The 18,002-nt window shown below is 42.7% G+C and overlaps 1 protein-coding gene across 11 annotated transcripts in view; it reads right to left on the minus strand.

Annotated features, from left to right (window-relative positions):
* The window catches only part of ITPR1 (inositol 1,4,5-trisphosphate receptor type 1), a 361,669-nt gene that overhangs the window by 220,885 nt on the left and 122,782 nt on the right, over positions 1-18,002 (minus strand). For all 11 annotated transcript variants that reach the window (XM_017870725.1, XM_017870723.1, XM_017870722.1 and 8 more), the window contains exon 5: positions 1,876-1,991. In XM_017870725.1, coding sequence (XP_017726214.1) covers positions 1,876-1,991 — 116 coding nt within the window. The remainder of the gene's footprint in view (positions 1-1,875; positions 1,992-18,002) is intronic.

Raw genomic sequence — 18,002 nt, forward strand, 5'->3', positions numbered from 1 at the left:
CCTCTTATCCAGCAAAGACAGATTTGGCACCCTTCCTATGTGCTCCCACAGCTTTGTGTGGTTTGTCCTGTAATACACTACTTATCACTGCCTCTTTATTCTTTAATATTCAGCTCCCACAGGGTTAAGACTGTCATAGTTCTATCTCTGGGGCCTAGTACACTGCTCATTTATTATTCAATAAATATTTCTGAGCACCTACTATGTGCCAGACACTGTTACAGAAGCTGGGATACAGCAGTGAGCAAGAGAGAGAATGACATGGTACAGCTGTCATTCTAATAAGCAACAGGTGATAATTAATGAAGCTACTAAATATAATTGCAGACCCTGATCAGTACTGAGAAAGATATAAACAGGGTGCTATGATGGAGAAAAACCAGCAAGATATCTCTTAGATAAGAGGGGAAGACTTTGCTAAGATGACACTTCAGCTGAGACACAAAGGCTCAAAAGTCCTAGCTCAAGAAGAGCCAGGAAAAGAATGTTCTCAACAGGATAAACTGAGGGTGCAAAGGTCGTGTGACAGTGGAGAGTCTGAGGTGCTCAAAAAATAAAATAAAAAATAAAATAAAATAAAGCTCATATGGCCAGAATGTAGTTAAGAAGCCACTGTGGGGACAGCAGGGTCCAGGCATGTACAATCTTGTAGATGATGACAGCCTGGATTTTACTTTAGGTTCAATGGGAGTGACCTTACGTGTCCTTATGCTGGACTGTAAGCTCCCTGAGGTGAGGAGCCTGGGCTTTTCATCACATCCCGTGTGAAACAACACACACTGAATGTAGGAATCCCTTCACATGACCCTCACCTTACCAAATGCAGCTAGCTGTGACTTTGCCATATGCTAGTCAAAAATGGAGTAAGGTGAGAGGCAGAACCTCTTGAGCTGCTCAGGGCTCACAGATGCTCCAGGTCTTCAACTGTCATCACTGAGCCCCAGGAAAGATCACTGTGTATTCTGTGAAATATTTGATTGAGTGCCTGGTAAGTGCGCAACCTTGTTGTAGACACAAAGGCTATTGCAACAAGTAACAGTGACACAGACCTGGGCCCTCACGAAGCTTACATGCCAGGGGAGGGAGACAGCCAGTAACCAAAATACATTAGAAGGATGATGTTACATGACGGGGAGAAAATGAAGTAGGTCAGGGAACAGGAAATGGGGTACAATTTCGATATTAGTACACTGGCTTATATGTCATGTCTCCTTCTAAACATCTCAGAGAACTTCCTGATTAGCCTCGGAATGCAGGGCACTAAAAGAACTAAGTCATTATTTTACATAAGGTGAAACAGGATCAGAGAGGCTCAAAAACTTCCTATGGTCACACAGCACATCAGCAATGGAATGAGCACATCTTTAAAATGCCTGATAACAGGATAGATGCAATGCTAACGGCCAAAACTTATTAAGTATTTACTATGTGCCAGGCACTGTTCATGTGCCTTTTATGTCTCATTTTCTGTAATCCTCACAATGACCTCCTGAGGTGGGTACTACCATCTCCATTTTACAGATAACATAACAGAATTGGAAAATAGCACATAACGTGCCCAAGAGCACCGGTTACTGAGTGGTGGAGCCAGGATTCCATTCCAGGTTTGCTTCCAGTGCCTGTGCTTATAACTTCTCCATCCAAAGCTACCCGTGCAAAGAGAGTGGCTGAGAAAAGAACTCTCCAGATATCTCAAGATGACTAGGATCTATCCCTCCCTAGGGTCAGCTCCCTTCTACCCTTTCATGAAAAAACATAAGAAAGCCGGAAGCTAGAGTTGGAGAGTTGCATAAGCAGTCTCCCACCATTACACCCAGACACCACCAAGGCAGCCACTCACTACTGCCCCTTTGACAGCCCCATTGCAATACGTACGTGCAGTTTGTTGAGCAGTACTGCATCTGTTGTGCTGTTGGCCCCAGGCTTAGCAGCTTTCCAGAACTGCTTCTGGGCAGAGTAGCGGTTCATGGGACATAGCTTAAAGAGGCAGTCTAGAAGTAAAGCAAACAAACAGAAATTGCTATTGAGGGTGTATAGACACTCAGCCTAGGAAAAAAAGGCTTTCCACTTTAAAAAATTACATAAAATTACATCATACATAGATATAAAATGAGGGCACAAAGCTCTCTGACAAATCTCTTTTTAAATTTAATTGCCACCACCACTGTGTGAGGGTACAGACAAGGAAACCAAGGCTTACAGAAAGTGAGTCACTTGTCTGTTCTACAGAACTAGTTGGTGGCAGAGCTGTCCAAATTCAGTGTTTTGGTTTCTTTGTTTGTTTTGCTTGTTTGTTTTTGTTTTTAAGACAGAGTCTCCCTTTGTTGCCCAGAATGGGTACAGTGGCACGACCTCGGCTCACTTCAACCTCCGCCTCCTAGGTTCCAGTGATTCCCCTGCTTCAGCCTACTGAGTAGCTGGGACTACAGGCACGTGCCACCAAGCCTGGCTAAGTTTTTATATTTTAGTAGAGATGGGGTTTTGCCATGTTGCTAATGCTACACCACAGTTATCTCCTTTCCTTTACAATGAACAAATAAATACAAGGACAAATAGTCCTTGCTGTATACAACAATGCATACAAGCTTTTTAAAAATATAAATCCAACTCTCTTCAGTACTATTCAGTTCAGAAAAAAATATTACAGGCCTGGCGTGGTGGCTCATGCCTGTAATCCTAGCACTTTGGGAGGCTGAGGCAGATGAATCACTTGAGGACAGGAGTTCAGAACCAGCCTGGTCAACATGGTGAAACCCCGTCTCTACTAAAAAATACAAAAAATTAGCCAGGTGTGGTGGTACGCGCCTGTAATCCGAGCTACTCTGGTGGCTGAGGCACAAGAATCGCTTCAAACTGGGAAGCAGAGGTTGCAGTGAGCCAAGATCACACCACTGTACTCCAGCCTAGGCGGCAGAACAAGACTCCATCTCAAAAATAAATAAATAAATAAGATGCTTATTTGGAGGGCTCTCCTAGGGCAGTGGTCTCTTCAGTATTGTGTGCAAGATGACCCTCTATGGTACAGAAAGAAAATCTATAGACTGGCATTTAGATAGTCTGTGCCCTTTGTCCCCTAACTCTCAGTGCACTGTGATGTGCTTCCATTTAGCATGCCTCGGCTTATACAACTTTATACATTGTCTTATGTGGTATAACCAACATTCACAGAATGGACAAGTGGCTTCAAAAGATTTCTGCAGAAAAATCAAAACATCAAAGATAATAGTAATGAAACCCAGCAAACCAAAAAAGGCGGAACCAACCCTTCCCTTAGAGCTCTTGTAAAGTAAAAGAATGATGATCTCATCAGATCTGGAAAAGCCAGACATTAAAATCATAAATAGAACCACTTAAAATATTGTTTTTAATGATGAAAATTACCCTAAAGCATCTGTGTTTTAAGGTGTTAATGATAATATGAAACCATCATAAATAATAGAATATATTATTGTTCAATCTTAATCTGAGTTATTTCCTTCTACTTTCCACTTGTTTTATATGCCTACAATATATTACTACAATAATACGTGTTTGTAACTTTTAAAAACACACACATACACACACACACACACACACAAAGTGTAGGGTATAGCCACCAATTTTTTTTTTTTTAAGAGATGGGGCCTTGCTATGTTGCCCAGGCTGGAGTGCAATGGCTATTCACAGACAATCATAGCACACTGTAGCCTGGAACTCCTGGGCTCAAGCCATCCTCCTGCCTCAGCTTCTCAAGTAGCTAGGATTTGGGCTTCACCAGATTTTTCTGACAGGGATATGTCATCAATAAACCAGTAACAACTCTAGGAAACCAATATTTAAAATTGACACTCCCCGTGAAAAGTTTACATTTTGACATACTGAGTTTTCAAACAGTAAATATCTGTAGAGTAAAATTAACGAACTTAGAGTGGATACTGATATTCAGAAAAATGACACCCTGAGAGTAGGTCTGGACAAGCACTTAAGGAAATTATTAACTGTACACTTATTCTTACCTATTCATTAAAACCGATTCCCTTAAAGTACCTTAAACAGGTAAATACCTAGTTATTGTTCTAGTCCAGTAAGTATCTCAAAGTGAGAACAATGGATTTGCTGTCAAGCATATAAACACTAGGTCTTTCCTTTACTTCAGATCACTCTTTCTTCTAGTCAGGATCAATAATTAACTGTTACTATGTACTGCACACACAAATACCTGAGATTGTTCAGAAAAAAAAATAAGAATACTTAACTGTAGAATAGGTACTTTTCCTGTTTCTGTAATCTCCTTCATCACTGAATATTTCTACCTAGTCACAGGCAGTTATAAGGCAAATATGGGACCATGATAGCTATCTTTATCAAGAATCTAATCCATCTACTGAAAGTAATTTTTACTGCATATGAAAGATACTCTCTAGGACTTTGCAGAACAAAAGATACAGCAGGAGACCAGTTTAAAAGACTAGCCTGCTCTCCCCACCTCTTAGGAAAGGCACAGGTCATGGTCATTTGCTATATTAGTAGCAATTTAATGACATTATTTCCAGAGATGCAGTTTTCCTACCAGCTTAATATTAGTATATATGAATTATCCGTTCACTCCATGAATAACCATACACAACTAAGAGACAATAGTTTACATTAAATATCCCATCTTTGACACAGGACTGAACATTACTCCAAAGCATCTATGTGTTTCAAGGTGTTAATGATAATATAAAACTATAATAAATAACAGAATACTGCATTATAGTTTAATTTTTTTTTTTTCCCTTGAGATAGAGTCTCACACTGTCACCCAGACTGGAGTGCAGTGGTATGATCTCGGCTCACTGCAACCTCCGCCTCCCAGGTTCATGTAATTCTTCCGCCTTAGCCTCCCAAGGTGACCGGAATTACAGGTGCCTGCCATCACGCCCGGCTAATTTTTGTATTTTTAGTAGAGACAGGGTTTCACCATGTTGGCCAGGCTGGTCTCGAACTCCTGACCTCAAGTGATCCACCCACTTTGACCTCCCAAAGTGCTGGGATTACAGGTATGAGCCACTTCACCCGGTCTTATTGTTTAATCTTAATCTTATTCATTAACTTCTGCTTTCCTCTAATTCAGGAATCTGGGTTGGGCAAGAATGGCATCCTTAATGACCACATGACTTTTTAAAATATTCAAAATATTTAAGTCACTGGCATTAACATTTGACACATGACTTACTTTATGGACCAAATGGGGTTAACAGTGTCAGTTTTCACCAATAGTAAGTTATAGAGAGTAAAATGACCTATTCTTTTCTCTCCAACATGCTTCATATGATGACACTAAATGGTATGCATTCCAAAAAAAACTGATTTAGGAAGATGTGGGGGACAATCAGGGTGTATTCATGATGCCAAAGGATAACAGACAGTGGAAAGTATTTTACAACTCTTCACGGTACCACCAAGTCAAGCACCTCGCCTAACAAAGGGGCTACATCATAAGCTCTAAACTTCGGATAACTTTACATTCCCCTAAGGTGAGAGGGTGTATTTAAATAACGTCCATCCAAGCAAAGCCTTGCTCTAACTTCCACACCAACTATTTTCCTTGGGAAAAACAGAGCATTGCATTGCATTAAGTGTATTTACAACCAACTGTCTGTGTAAATATAAGAGACGCTAACATACTAGTAACAGAATCAAATTAGCCTTGCTGATTTTGCCCTGCCTTCCCAGTTGCTTAGCAACCGATTCAAAGTGAAAATTAAATTAAGCAATTCAAATGTAATGTTAGAATAACCTTCCAAAATTTTGCAATTTGTAGGTTCCATATTGCCCTTTGCTATTTGGATGGCATAGCAGAGCAAAATTAAACTTCCACTGGGTCCTAATACTCTGCTAAGTATAGAAATGTACAAATACAGGAAAACCAGAAGAATATATGTAATATTTATTTGGGGGAAGGAGAGCACATGTGTGTACATGTGTGTATGCATACATGCACACACACACACCACGGTTTGAACTCACCCCAAAGAAATGCCACAAAGAATGTCTTATGTGACAAGTGTTATTTTAGGCCTTTGAGGAATAAACTAAACTAGCTTTCAAAAAATTACGGTGGAATATTCCAGAGTTTGAGCATATGCCACATTGAGTTAGCAAAGGAGAATGCAGTTAAATAAAGGGGTTGGAGTAGGCGTTAAGGGGCTGGGTGGGCTAGAAGCCAGACAGAACAGGCAACAGGTGAGCTTCCATTGTATCAAGGGCATGCTGGAGCCTGGCTGGAGGGAGAATGCTCAATTGCTTTATAGATGAGTTTGACTATCAAATCAGGACTTGTGGTGCACACTTAAGAGAAGATGGGAGCAAGGGGAGCCACAGGTGTGCTTCGAGCACTCTGGGATGGGGCAGAAGCAAAGCGAGAAAGCAAAAAAGTCAGCCAGCCTTCAGAGGTATCCACGCCAGTGACCAAGTAAAAGAATAAAGGTTGCCAGAACAGCAGAAACCCCACTGTGTCCACGCCCTCCTCCCCGCTGCTAGAACGTCCAACTCGAGAGTGTAAGGTCTCTGAAGGCAGAGACTTCTGTTTTGTATGCTATGGTAGCCCAGAGTCTAAAGACTGAGTAGGAGCACAACAATGGTGTTGAATTAATGATTTAAATGTGTTACAATCCCTAGTGCTCCAGAAACAACTGCAGATATGTCCACTGAAGTCACTTTCAGCTCTAAGCTTCCCAGTGTTCATTCTTCGATTCAATTACTACTTATTAAAATGTTAGGCCGGGCGTGGTGGTGGCTCATGCCTGTAATCCCAGCACTTTGGGAGGCCGAGGCGGGCAGATCACAAGTTCAAGAGATTGAGACCTTCCTGGCCAACATGGTGAAATCCCATCTGTACTAAAAATACAAAAATTAGCCGGGCATGGTGGCATGCGCCTGTAGTCCCAGCTACTCGGGAGGCTGAGGCAGGAGAATTGCTTGAACCCAGGAGGTGGAGGTTGTAGTGAGCCGAGATCGCACCACTGCACTTCAGCCTCGGTGACAGAGCAAGACTCCATCTCAAAAAAATAAAAAATAAAAAAGTCTACTGTGTGCTGGTGCAAGACTGGATGCTGAAAATGCAGCAGGGATCCAGTTGCACAAGTCTGTTAATACAATACCAGTGACAGGGACAAACTGGTCAAATATCCATGTTGAATTACAGCAAGCTAGAAGTATTATGGAGGCAAGATTTATCTATGGACTCACTAGGGCTGAGGTGAGGAGGCAACACTTCCTACAGGGTCATCAGGAAAGGCATTTCTAGGACTATGGCATCTGAACTTGGAGTTGCAGGATGAGAAGGAAGGAGCCAGCCTTCATAAAACTCGGGCAAAGCCTCTCAGGCAGAAGCAATAGCAAGTGCAAAAGCCCTGAGCTGGAAGAAAACTGACAGACTAAGTGGAAAAGCAGGGCTGGTAGCAAGCAGTAGGCAAAGGCTAGAGCTGCGGAAGATGAGGCTGGAGAGGCAAGCAGACGCTGCACTGTGCGGGCAGTGTAGGCCATGGGAAGGCATCGAGTCATCCTAAACACAGTGTGAAATGACACAAAGGCTTTAGCAAAGGAAGAGCCTGGTGTGGCTGATGCTTCTAAGGGAGCTTTCATACTGGTGATTGATATGGTTTGGATCTGTGTCCCCACCAAATCTCATGTTGAATTGTAATTCCCAGTTTGGAGGTGGGGCCTGGTGGGAAGTGACTGGATCATGGGGGTGGATTTCTCATGAATGGTTTAGCACCACCTCTTTGGTGCTGTGCTCATGATACTGAGTGAGCGCTCCAAGATCTGGTTGTTCAAAAGTGTGTGGCACCTCCCACCTCGATCTCTTGCTCTTGCTTTTGCCATGTGATGTGCCTGCTCCCCCTTCGCCTTCTGCCATGATTCTAAGTTTCCTGAGGTCTGCCTAGAAGCCAAGCAGATGCCAGCATCATGCTTCCTGTACAGCTTGTGAAACTGTAAGCCAATTAAACCTCTTGTATATCTTGTATTTCTCTGTAGCAGTGTGAAAACATTACACTAATATAGTGATGCCTACCAAGAAAGGGAAGAATGAGGGGTGGGGTTGAGGGAAGAGGAATGGACACCGAAAATTGTAATTTCGGCTCTGCTTAGTTTGAGATGCCTACAAAACATCCAAGCTGAAATGCTGAGGAGTAAGTAGGCTGCCCATCAACTAGTAAGTTGAAAATAAAGAACAGTCAGTTATTTAAAGGTGTCAGAGGGTAGGAGGTGGCAGAAAAAGAGAAGGATGGGGAGCTGGAGAGGAGGAAAGCTGAGGAAGTCAGTAGCACAAATCCGCTGTAGCTATACATCTGGAGTGAGGGAGATCCCAATCTTCCTATTCAAAGCCAAAAAATAATTTAATTCAGGCTGACAAAAGCTTGAACTTGATTCAAAGTTTCATAGAGCACAATAAGGCCCTTTCTACTCTCTTTACTGTTCACCACCACCAAAAAAAAAAAAAAAAGAAAAACAAAACCCACAAAGAAAATTAAAAGCAAAAAACCCAACTCCATCTTCTATAAAACCCAAATCAATCTTCTCAAGTTGCAATAAATGAAGATGGAAAGAGGATGGAAGGATGGAGCTTGACAGATGAAGTAAAGTGAGGCCTCTGTTTCTGCATAGAGGTACCATGAAAAAGCAAGCAATTAGCACTGCAGAACCCTGGAAAGGCTTAGGAACTGGGGGCTGGCTCCAGGCATCAAGGGTGACAGGAGTGAGATGAGAACCAGTAGTGGAGGACTGGATGAAAACACAGAGGAAGAGCAGTCAGACCCCTGTGTCCACCCACCCCATACAGTCCAGAAATCTGTTCCTTCTCAAATCCTGCAGGAGACTAAATCTTGGGAGAAAATGGACCATTGAGGCTCTGCAGCTGCATGTACCATGTACAATGAAGGCACGTAAAACTGAGGAATAGAAATAGAAATAAAGTGACTAAGTAAAAATCCACACCTGGGATGGCGAGATGCACAGGCTCCACCCCAGCCAGGCTCCTCTCCAGCAGGTGTCTGGAACATCGTCTTCTAACTATAGCTCAAGGCCCAAATCTGGTCCACTGCAGACCATTTTTGTATGACTCACAAACTCAGAATGGTTTTTACCTTTTCAAATAGTTAGGAAAAAAGTCAACTATAATATCCTCAAAGACTGGAGATAATAATCATAAAGTGAAAAAGCACATAACTTTAAAATGCAACCAAATAAAAACTCTGAGAAATTTAAAATGCAATGATAAAAAATGTTTTAATGTACTGCAGAAAGTAGAAACAAAAAACAGAGAAATGGAAGGGGTAGAGGAAAAAGAGAGAAGAGAGAAGGAGAGGGGAGAGGAGAGGAGGGGAGGGCAGAGAAGGGAAGGGGAGGGCAGAGAAGAGCAGGGGAGGGCAGAGGAGAGCACAGGAGGGCAGAGGAAAGCAGGGGCGGGCAGAGGAGAGCAGGGGAGAGCGGGGCGGGCAGAGGAGACCGGGGCGGGCAGGGGAGAGCAGGGGAGGGCAGAGGAGAGCAGGCAAGGGGGAAGGGAAGAGAAAGGGTGGAAGAGGGAAAGGGTAGGGGAAGGGGATGGAAGTGGGGAAGGGGCAGAAAGGGAGGGAAGGAGAGAGGGAGGAGTGAGGAGAGAGGTGGGTAAGCAAAGAAGAAAGGAGGAAAGGAAGGAAGGGGGGAAAAGAGGGGAGGAGGAAGGGGGAAAAGGGGAAGGGGCAGGAGAGGGAGGGAAACTTGGGGAAGGGGAATGAAGGGGAGAGGGAGGAGTGAGGAGAGAGGTAGATAAGGAAAGAAGAAAGGAGGAAAGGAAAGGAAGGAAAGCGGGGGAAAAGAAAGAATAAAAAGGGAAAGTGATTAACAGAGCAATCCATAGGTCTAATACAAGAAAAAATTCAGAAAAAGAAACTGAAGCTATGGAAACAATCAAAGAAAAATACAAGATAATATACCAGAACTGGAGATGACTCCCCAGGTTGAAAGAATCCAGTAATTCCCCAGCATAAGAAAACACAGACCCATACACGTCATCGCAAAATTTCAGACTAATGGGACAAGGAGAAGATCCTTAAGGCTTCCAGCAAGAAAAAAAAAGGCTCAAACAAAAGAAGAGGAGTAAGAATAACATCAGACATCTCACAGCAACCCTGGAAGCTCAAATATAACAGAGCAGTATCTTCAAAATACTGACTGAAAAGAATTCTCAATCTAGAATTCTGAACTGTATTGAAATCACAACGTATGAAAGTACAATAAAGTCACGTCTAAAATCAAGAAGCTGCTGGAGGTTGTACTCCACCAAAAAATGGAGAGAACAGTTTTGAAATAGTCCTTTGGTTATTTATCAGAGGTTGCCCTGGCCCAGCTCAAATGCCAACCCTTTGTTCTATAGTCAAGATAGTATGCTTAATATGCTTAATACTAGTCATCCATCCCACAGACAGAGGTGAGAAAGAAAGTCCCACAATGACACCATGTAGGTCATGTCACTGCCACAACCTGGAGCAGAGGCAAAATGCTCCAGGGACAGAGGATGGTGGTGAGGAACAGGAGGGTCAGATCATCTGATGGATCTAGCACATGGAAAACATGCTGAGGAATTGGAGAGAGGGAAGACAGTAAATGCTACAAAAGAGCTATGCAAATAAAGAAAAATAAGACAATCACTAACTCCAGGGGTAGGCTGCCTATGAAAATTCCAATATATCTTTGGCTCACTAGCGAACAATATTTACATAGTCATAAAAATATTAAGACTGAATATTAGTTTAGCCAGAAAACTGGGACATAACTCTAGTGGGAGGATGGAGGAGGAACAGAGAAGTGTCACAAAGCTAACCTCATCTATAACAAGTTAAAAAATGTTATTTAAAATACACTAATCTACAGACATCAAGAGACACACATCATCTAGAAACACAGTGGTAAATATCAGAAAAAAATGTTAAAATATTTGAAATTGTTGCCTCTGGAAAGTGAGAAGGCATGAGGTGTCAGACTGTTATGTTTATCAGTATTTGACTTTTTTGTGGTGAAATTCACATAACATAAAATTAACCACTTTAAAGTGACCGATTCAGTGGCATTTAGTACAGTTGCAATGCTGTAAAACCATCATCTTTATCTAGTTCCAAAACATTTCATCATCCCCAAAAGGAAACTCTGTACCTATTAAGCAGTTAATTACCCCCCAACCTCCTCAACACCCTGCATTTGACTTTTTAAAGGATATGCATATATCAAAGAAAAAAATTTTTTTTTTTTGAGACAAGGTCTCACTTTGTTGCCCAGGCTGGAGTTCAGTGGCACCATCCTTGCTCACTGCAGCCTCAACCTCCAGGGCTCAGGTGATCCTCACACCTCAGCCTCCCAGGTAGTTGGGACTACAGGTGTTAAGCCTGTAAGCCTTTTTTTTTTTTTGTATTGTTTAATAGAAATAGGGTTTTGCCAAGTTGCCCAGGCTGATCTTGAATGCCTATGCTCAAGCAATTTATCCGCCTCGGCCTCCCAAAGTGCTGGGATTATAGGCGTGTGCCACCAAGCCCAGCCAATATTTTAATTTTTTCAACTACCTTTTGGTACTCAGTTGGTGTTCAGTTTTTCACAACTACAGACTGACAAAAAGCAACAAAATCTGAATCTTATGGTTTGAATGTTTGTCTCCTCCAAAACTCATGCTGACATTTAATGGTCAATGTAATGGTATTGGGACGTGGGGCCTTGAAGAGGTGATTAGAGGGCTTCACTATCATGAGTGGGCTTAATGCCTCAACACAAGAGCTTTTGGGGTTGGGCGGGTCTCTCTCTTGGCTCTTTTGCCCTTCTGCCCTATGAAGAACAGCCATCCTCCCCATCTACATGATGCAATGTTTGAAATGCCATCTTGAGTGCAGAGACCAGGCTCTCACCAGACACCAAAACCTGCCGGCACCTTGACATTGGACTTCCCAGCCTCCAAAACTGTGAGCCAACAAATTTCTGCTCATTATAAATTACCCAGTCTGTGGTATTCTGTTACAGCAGCACAAATAGACTAACACTGGAAAATGCCAAGTATCAATGGGGATAGAGAAATCTTCCTGCACTGCTGATGAATGCACACACTGGGGCCACTACTGTGAGTGGCAATTGGTATAAGTCAAAGCAAGTACATATGTATAACCTATAACATGTAATCCAGCCATTCTGCTATGGGGCACACATTCCAAAGAAATTCTCACATAGGTTCTCCAATCTCACTACGTCCACAAGCAGAAGGACGTTCTAGGGAAGAGAGTGATGAGAAGGTGCACCGACTCTTCACTGCTTTGGCCTGGAGGCAATGCAACACTTGCATTCACATGTCTTCAGTGACAATGAAATCACAAGACACTGCCAAGATACAGACAAGCTAAGAAGTGAAGTTTAGCTGTGTGCCCAGGAAGAAGATAGGAGTTTCCTGTGCACCTAGCCCATCTTGGCTACAGCCTGTCCCTGAGGTCAACAAATAATCTATTTCATTCCTTCTTATTACCCCACACCCCAGGCAACACTCTGGCTGGAGTTGCAGCAGTTAAATATAGTCCCTTCTCTTTCAGAATGTGAACTCTTCAAAACCATCTCATTGACCAAAAAGACAATCAACAAGCTACCACTATTTTAAAAATTCTTCATTCAGCCACCATATATAAATGCAATTTTATATAGGATGAAATCAATGGGTGATATACACAAGCAATGAACACGAAAAATGGAAGTGTTCATCATTCATATTTTGTCCTGTTTTTGAAAAGGCTAGGAGGAAACAGAATAAAAATTTCAGAAGGAAAAGACAGTATGATTAACACAGGGAAGAGAAAGTATTAATTCCCCACCAAAGAGGTTAAGATTTAAAAGTAGTAATGAGAGGGGAATATAAAATCATCCATATTTTAAGAACTAACCCAATTCAAACTTGTTAGACTCTAAGTCTCATGAGGGCAGGGCTTATTTGCTTTATTTATCATTCTATTCCTGATATATTCAGTAAACACAGGATCAATTAATAAATGAATGGATACTCAAGGTAGAAGAATAATCTAAAATTGCAGTTAATACAAGGAAAATCTCCAACAAGCCTTCTGTGAACAAGCAATTAACTCCAGTTCAGTATAAGAGGAAACCAGTAAAACACTGTTGTGTCTGCTGCATGCTAATCACATTTCTCAAGCCATGACAGTAGCCTTTTGAAGTTAAGTGACATTTTCCAATTGGAAATGCCAAAAACCTTCCCATTACCCATCTGCAAAAAACATAGACAATGTTATTAGAAGACAAAAGATGAGCTAATTTTTTCCCCACTTCAGACAACCAGATGCTTTCTCTAAATAGAAAACTCAAGCTGACAACACCCCAGGCTGCTGCCCTCTGCCTTTAACCACCTCTCCTACTTGCAGGACCACCACCCACCAACACACTAATCAACTGGAAACACAAGGAGAAAATTCCTTTTTGACCTCATCTAGATCGAGCAATTTACCTTTTATTTAGCTATTTACAATGATTATTGTATGTGGATCAGCTTAAACACAGAGAAAGGTGTAAGAAGTCAGCTGGGGTCAAGCTCAGTGGCCCACGCCTGTAATCCCAGCACTTTGGGGAGGCCAAGGCAAGTGGATCACCTGAAGTCAGGAGTTTGAGACCAGCCTGACCAACATGGTGAAACCCTGTCTCTACTAAAAATACAAAATTAGCCAAGCGTGGTGGTGCATGCCTATAATCCCAGTTACTCAGGAGGCTGAGGCAGGAGAATCGCTTGAACCCGGGAGGCACAGGTTGCAGTGAGACAAGATCGCGCCTTTGCACTCCAGCCTGGGCAACAAGAGCAAAACTCCGTCTCAAAAAAAGAAAAAGAAAAAAAAAAATCAGATGGAAAGGCAAGGTCTCTCCCCATTGTGGAAGACAAAAAGACAAAAGGGGCCAGAGGTTCCTTCCAACCAGTAGCCCGAACACAGGTACCTGCCCACACGTGGTCGTTCAGATGCCCTGCCCTGACCTCTGCACCTGGAGAGAAGGCTGCCGAAGACTCAGGGCCTATTAAAGACTGTGGTAGCTGGGTCAGAGGTCCAGGGGCAATGTGGAGAAGTGTCAGTAAGGGATGGCAGTCACTGTGACAGAGGCAGCACCCTTCCAAAAGGTTCCCACACACGGACCTGGCTCTACAGCCATGCCTCCCACAGTGCCTGACCCGGTTCCCAGTCTCCCTATTGATTCTGTGAGCTATACAATATTCTTGAATAGTTTCCTTTAGGGCTTATGTTAGTCAGTTTCTGTTGTTTGCAAACAAGAGTCCTAGCTGAACCATAGAGTGATAAGGCATTGTGCTCTGCTGCGAATGAAAATACACAAAGGCTTTCACCATCACCCAAGAAAACGCTGAAAAAAATAAAAGAAAGGGAATCCAGAAACCCAGGTTTCCAGGTTTCCAGCAGCCCTGTCTCCTCCACTTATTGGCTGAGCAGCCTTGTCTATGTGATGAAAGCTCTCTGTGTCTGCATGTCTTCCTCTAGAAGAGATCACCCAGAAACTGCATGCCTGTTGTAAAACCTCAAGTTGCATGTCATGTGTCTAACAGAAAATCTAGACCTGAAAGCGCTAAAGTGTTCACCAATCTAGAATCTGACTGAGTTGAAACTCCAGCTCTATCACATGTGAGCTGTATGATTTTGGGGGAAATTATCTAATCTCTGTAAGTCTTAGTTTCCTGCCTATAAAGAGGTAATAACCACATGGTTAACTCAGAAATTAACTTTAAAAATTAAACTACTTTGTTTAAAGTCCTTCAAACAGATCCTGGCCCAGAGTAAACATTCAATAAATACTAGCTACTATGATATGATAGAAGGTATAAACAGGTGACACAGCTATGTTACACTGCAATGCTGGAAGACCACACTGCACTGAAAAACAAATTACTGTTACAACATGGATGAATTTCACAATTGTTATTTGTTTTTGTTTTTTAGGATAAGGTCTTGCTCTGTCACCCAGGCTGGAGCACAGTGGTGTGATATCAAGGCTCACTTCAGCCTCCATCTCCCAGGCTCAAGAGATCCTTCCACCTCAGCCTCCCAGGTATGCACCACCAGGCCTGGCTAATTTTTTTGTATTGCTGTCATTATTTGGAGTGAAAGATGCCAAATCAAACAGTCCATTTATACTGAATGAATCCACTTACATGAAGTTCAAAAATAGGCAAAACTAGAGTCACAGCATTAAAATAGTGGTTATCTCTGTCGGGGTGGGGGTGGAGGTGGAGGTGGTATTTTCCAGAAAGAAGCACCTTCTGGGGGACTGGAAATGTTTTCTATCTCAATCTGAGTGTAGGCCATGTGGAAATGTACATATGCAAAATTCCATCCAGCTATACACTGAAGGCATGTGCATATATGCCTATCTGTATACACATGCATATATGAAATACCTCAATAAAAGATAAAAATAAAATGCTTTTCATGTTCTCATGAAAAGGAGGATGATCCTGCTGATAATGGAAAAACAAATTTTCCCTTCATGTAAAAAGATAACAATGTCCGATTTGCACCGCTGGAAAAACATGCTTTGTTTTGTCAGGGTTTGGAGGTTGGAGGTTGCTGGTCTATAAGGAAGAGGAGGAAAGGCAGAAGGGAGAGAGATGACATCACCTACTCCCCTTATGGCCTTGGTATTTGCGTCACCCACAGGAAACTCAGGCAATGAGCACTCCTTGGCCCAAGGTCAAGTGCCCAGAGGAGCTGCAACAGAGGAAAGTTCCCCCCAAGGTCCCTCTGCTGTGAAAGAAAAATAAATATTGGGACCCCCAAATCACTAAGCTAAAGGGAAAAGTCAGGCTGGGAACTGCTTAGGGCAATCCAGCCTCTCATTCTATTCAAAGTCATTCCCCTGAGGGTCACCTGAGACAAATGTATATCTGATTGCTTCCTCTCCCCTATTGTTTATGTAAAAATACAGATTCACTGAGCTAGGCTAAATTGTATATTTAGTGGAAGACTGACAAAGGACTCAAAAGAACGGAACCTTTTGTCTCTTATGTACTCCTAACCTGGAAGTCCCCACTTTGAATTGTCCCGACTTACTGGACCCAACCAATGTACATCTTACACATATTGACTGATGTCTCATGTCTCTCTAAAATGTATAAAAGCTAACTGTACCCCCAACCACCTTGGGCACATGTCTCAGGACTTCCAGAGGCTGTGTCACAGGCACGTCCTTAACCTTGGCAAAACAAACTTTCTAATTTGGCTGAGACCTGTCTCTGATATTTGGGATCCACATATCCAGACAGCTTTAAAACATTAATAAGCAGCAGTTTTGTTGTTTTTTGTTTTTTGTTTGTTTGTTTGCTTTGAGACGCAGTCTTACTCTCGTCACCCAGGCTGCAGTGCAGGAACAGGAACTCGGTTCACTGCAACCTCCGCCTCCCGAGTTCAAGCGATTCTCCTGTCTCAGCCTCCCCAGTAGCTGGGATTACAGGCCCCCATCACCACACCCGGCTAATTTTTGTATTTTTAGTAGCGACGGGGATTCACCATGTCAGCCAGGCTAGTCTCAAACTCCTGATCTCAGGTAATCCGCCTGCCTTGGCCTCCAAAAGAGCTGGGATTCTAGGCATGAGCCACTGTGCCCGGCCAATAAGCAGCAGTTTTAAAAGTGTAATCTCTAATGATGATGTCTGTTATGTACTTCAAAATGATCAGGGGGACAGAAGTGGGGGGATATAGAAAAAAACAAGATTAGCCATGAGTTGGTCATTGTTAAAGGTGGGTGTTGAGGTGCTGTCATTGTCCTTTGGTATCCATAGGGGATTGGGCCCAGGACACCCCTTGGATTCCACAATCCACAGATGCTCAAATGTGCCAGATATAGTGGCACTCTGTCACTCAGCATGAGTGACAGAGTGAGACTCCGACTCAAAAAAAAAGTGTCTGATATATTTGTTATGCTATAATTTTATTTGTGTTATTTTTAATTGTTGTATTGCTATTTGGGGGAGGTGGTTTCTGAATATTTTTGATGTGAGGTTGGTTGAATCTGTAGATGTGGAACCTTCAGACATGGAAAGCCACTGTGCATGCAGAGTTGCTGTATTTTCATTCTCTCAATTTATAAATAGGCTTATTCTTTTTTACAATAGGAAGTTTTAAAAATCATCTATGAAATTTATTCTCAAGTATGAAATTTTCATAAAAACCAAACAAGTATTCATTGAATTCAAAGCAAGGTTATTTTTATTTTATTTATTTATTTTTTGAGAGAAGGTCTCGCTGTCACCCAAGTTGGAGTGCACTGGCGTGATCTCAGCTTACTGCAGCCTTGGCCTCCCTGTGAACAGGTGACCCTTTCACCTCAGCCTCCCTACAGGCACATGCCACCACACCTGGCTAATTTATTTATTTATTCATTTTTGAGATGGAGTCTCACTCTGTCACCCAGGCTGGCATATGGTGGCATGATCTCGGCTCACTGCAACCTCCGCTTCCTGGGTTCAAGCCATTCTCCTGCCTCAGCCTCCCAAGTAGCTGGGATTACAGGTGCATGCCACCATGCCCAGCTAAATTTTGTACTTTTAGTAAAGATGCCGTTTCACCACGTTGGCCAGGCTGGTCTCAAACTCCTGACCTCAAGTAATCTACCCACCTCGGCCTCCCAAAGTGCTGGGATTACAGGTGTGAGCCACCGCACTCAGGCTAATTTTTGTACATATATAAAGTGTTTTTTTTTTTTTTTTTTTTTGGTAGAGATGAGGTTTTGCCATGTTGCTCAGACTGTTCTCAAACTCCTGTGCTTGAGCAATTCACGCTCCTCAGCCTCCCAAAGTGCTGAGATAACAGGCGTGAGCCACCATGCCTGGCAGTTATTTTTCTTTAAGTCAAGACAGACAGACAGAAAGGGAAGGAAGGAAGGAAGGAGGGAGGGAGGGAGGGAGGAGGGAAGTGGGAGGAGGGAGGAGAGAGGAGAGAGGAGAGAGAGGAGAAAGAAAATTTGCCATTCCACCT

Source organism: Rhinopithecus bieti, unplaced genomic scaffold (genome assembly GCF_001698545.2).
Source record: "Rhinopithecus bieti isolate Rb0 unplaced genomic scaffold, ASM169854v2 scaffold_5101, whole genome shotgun sequence".
NCBI lineage: Eukaryota > Metazoa > Chordata > Mammalia > Primates > Cercopithecidae > Rhinopithecus > Rhinopithecus bieti.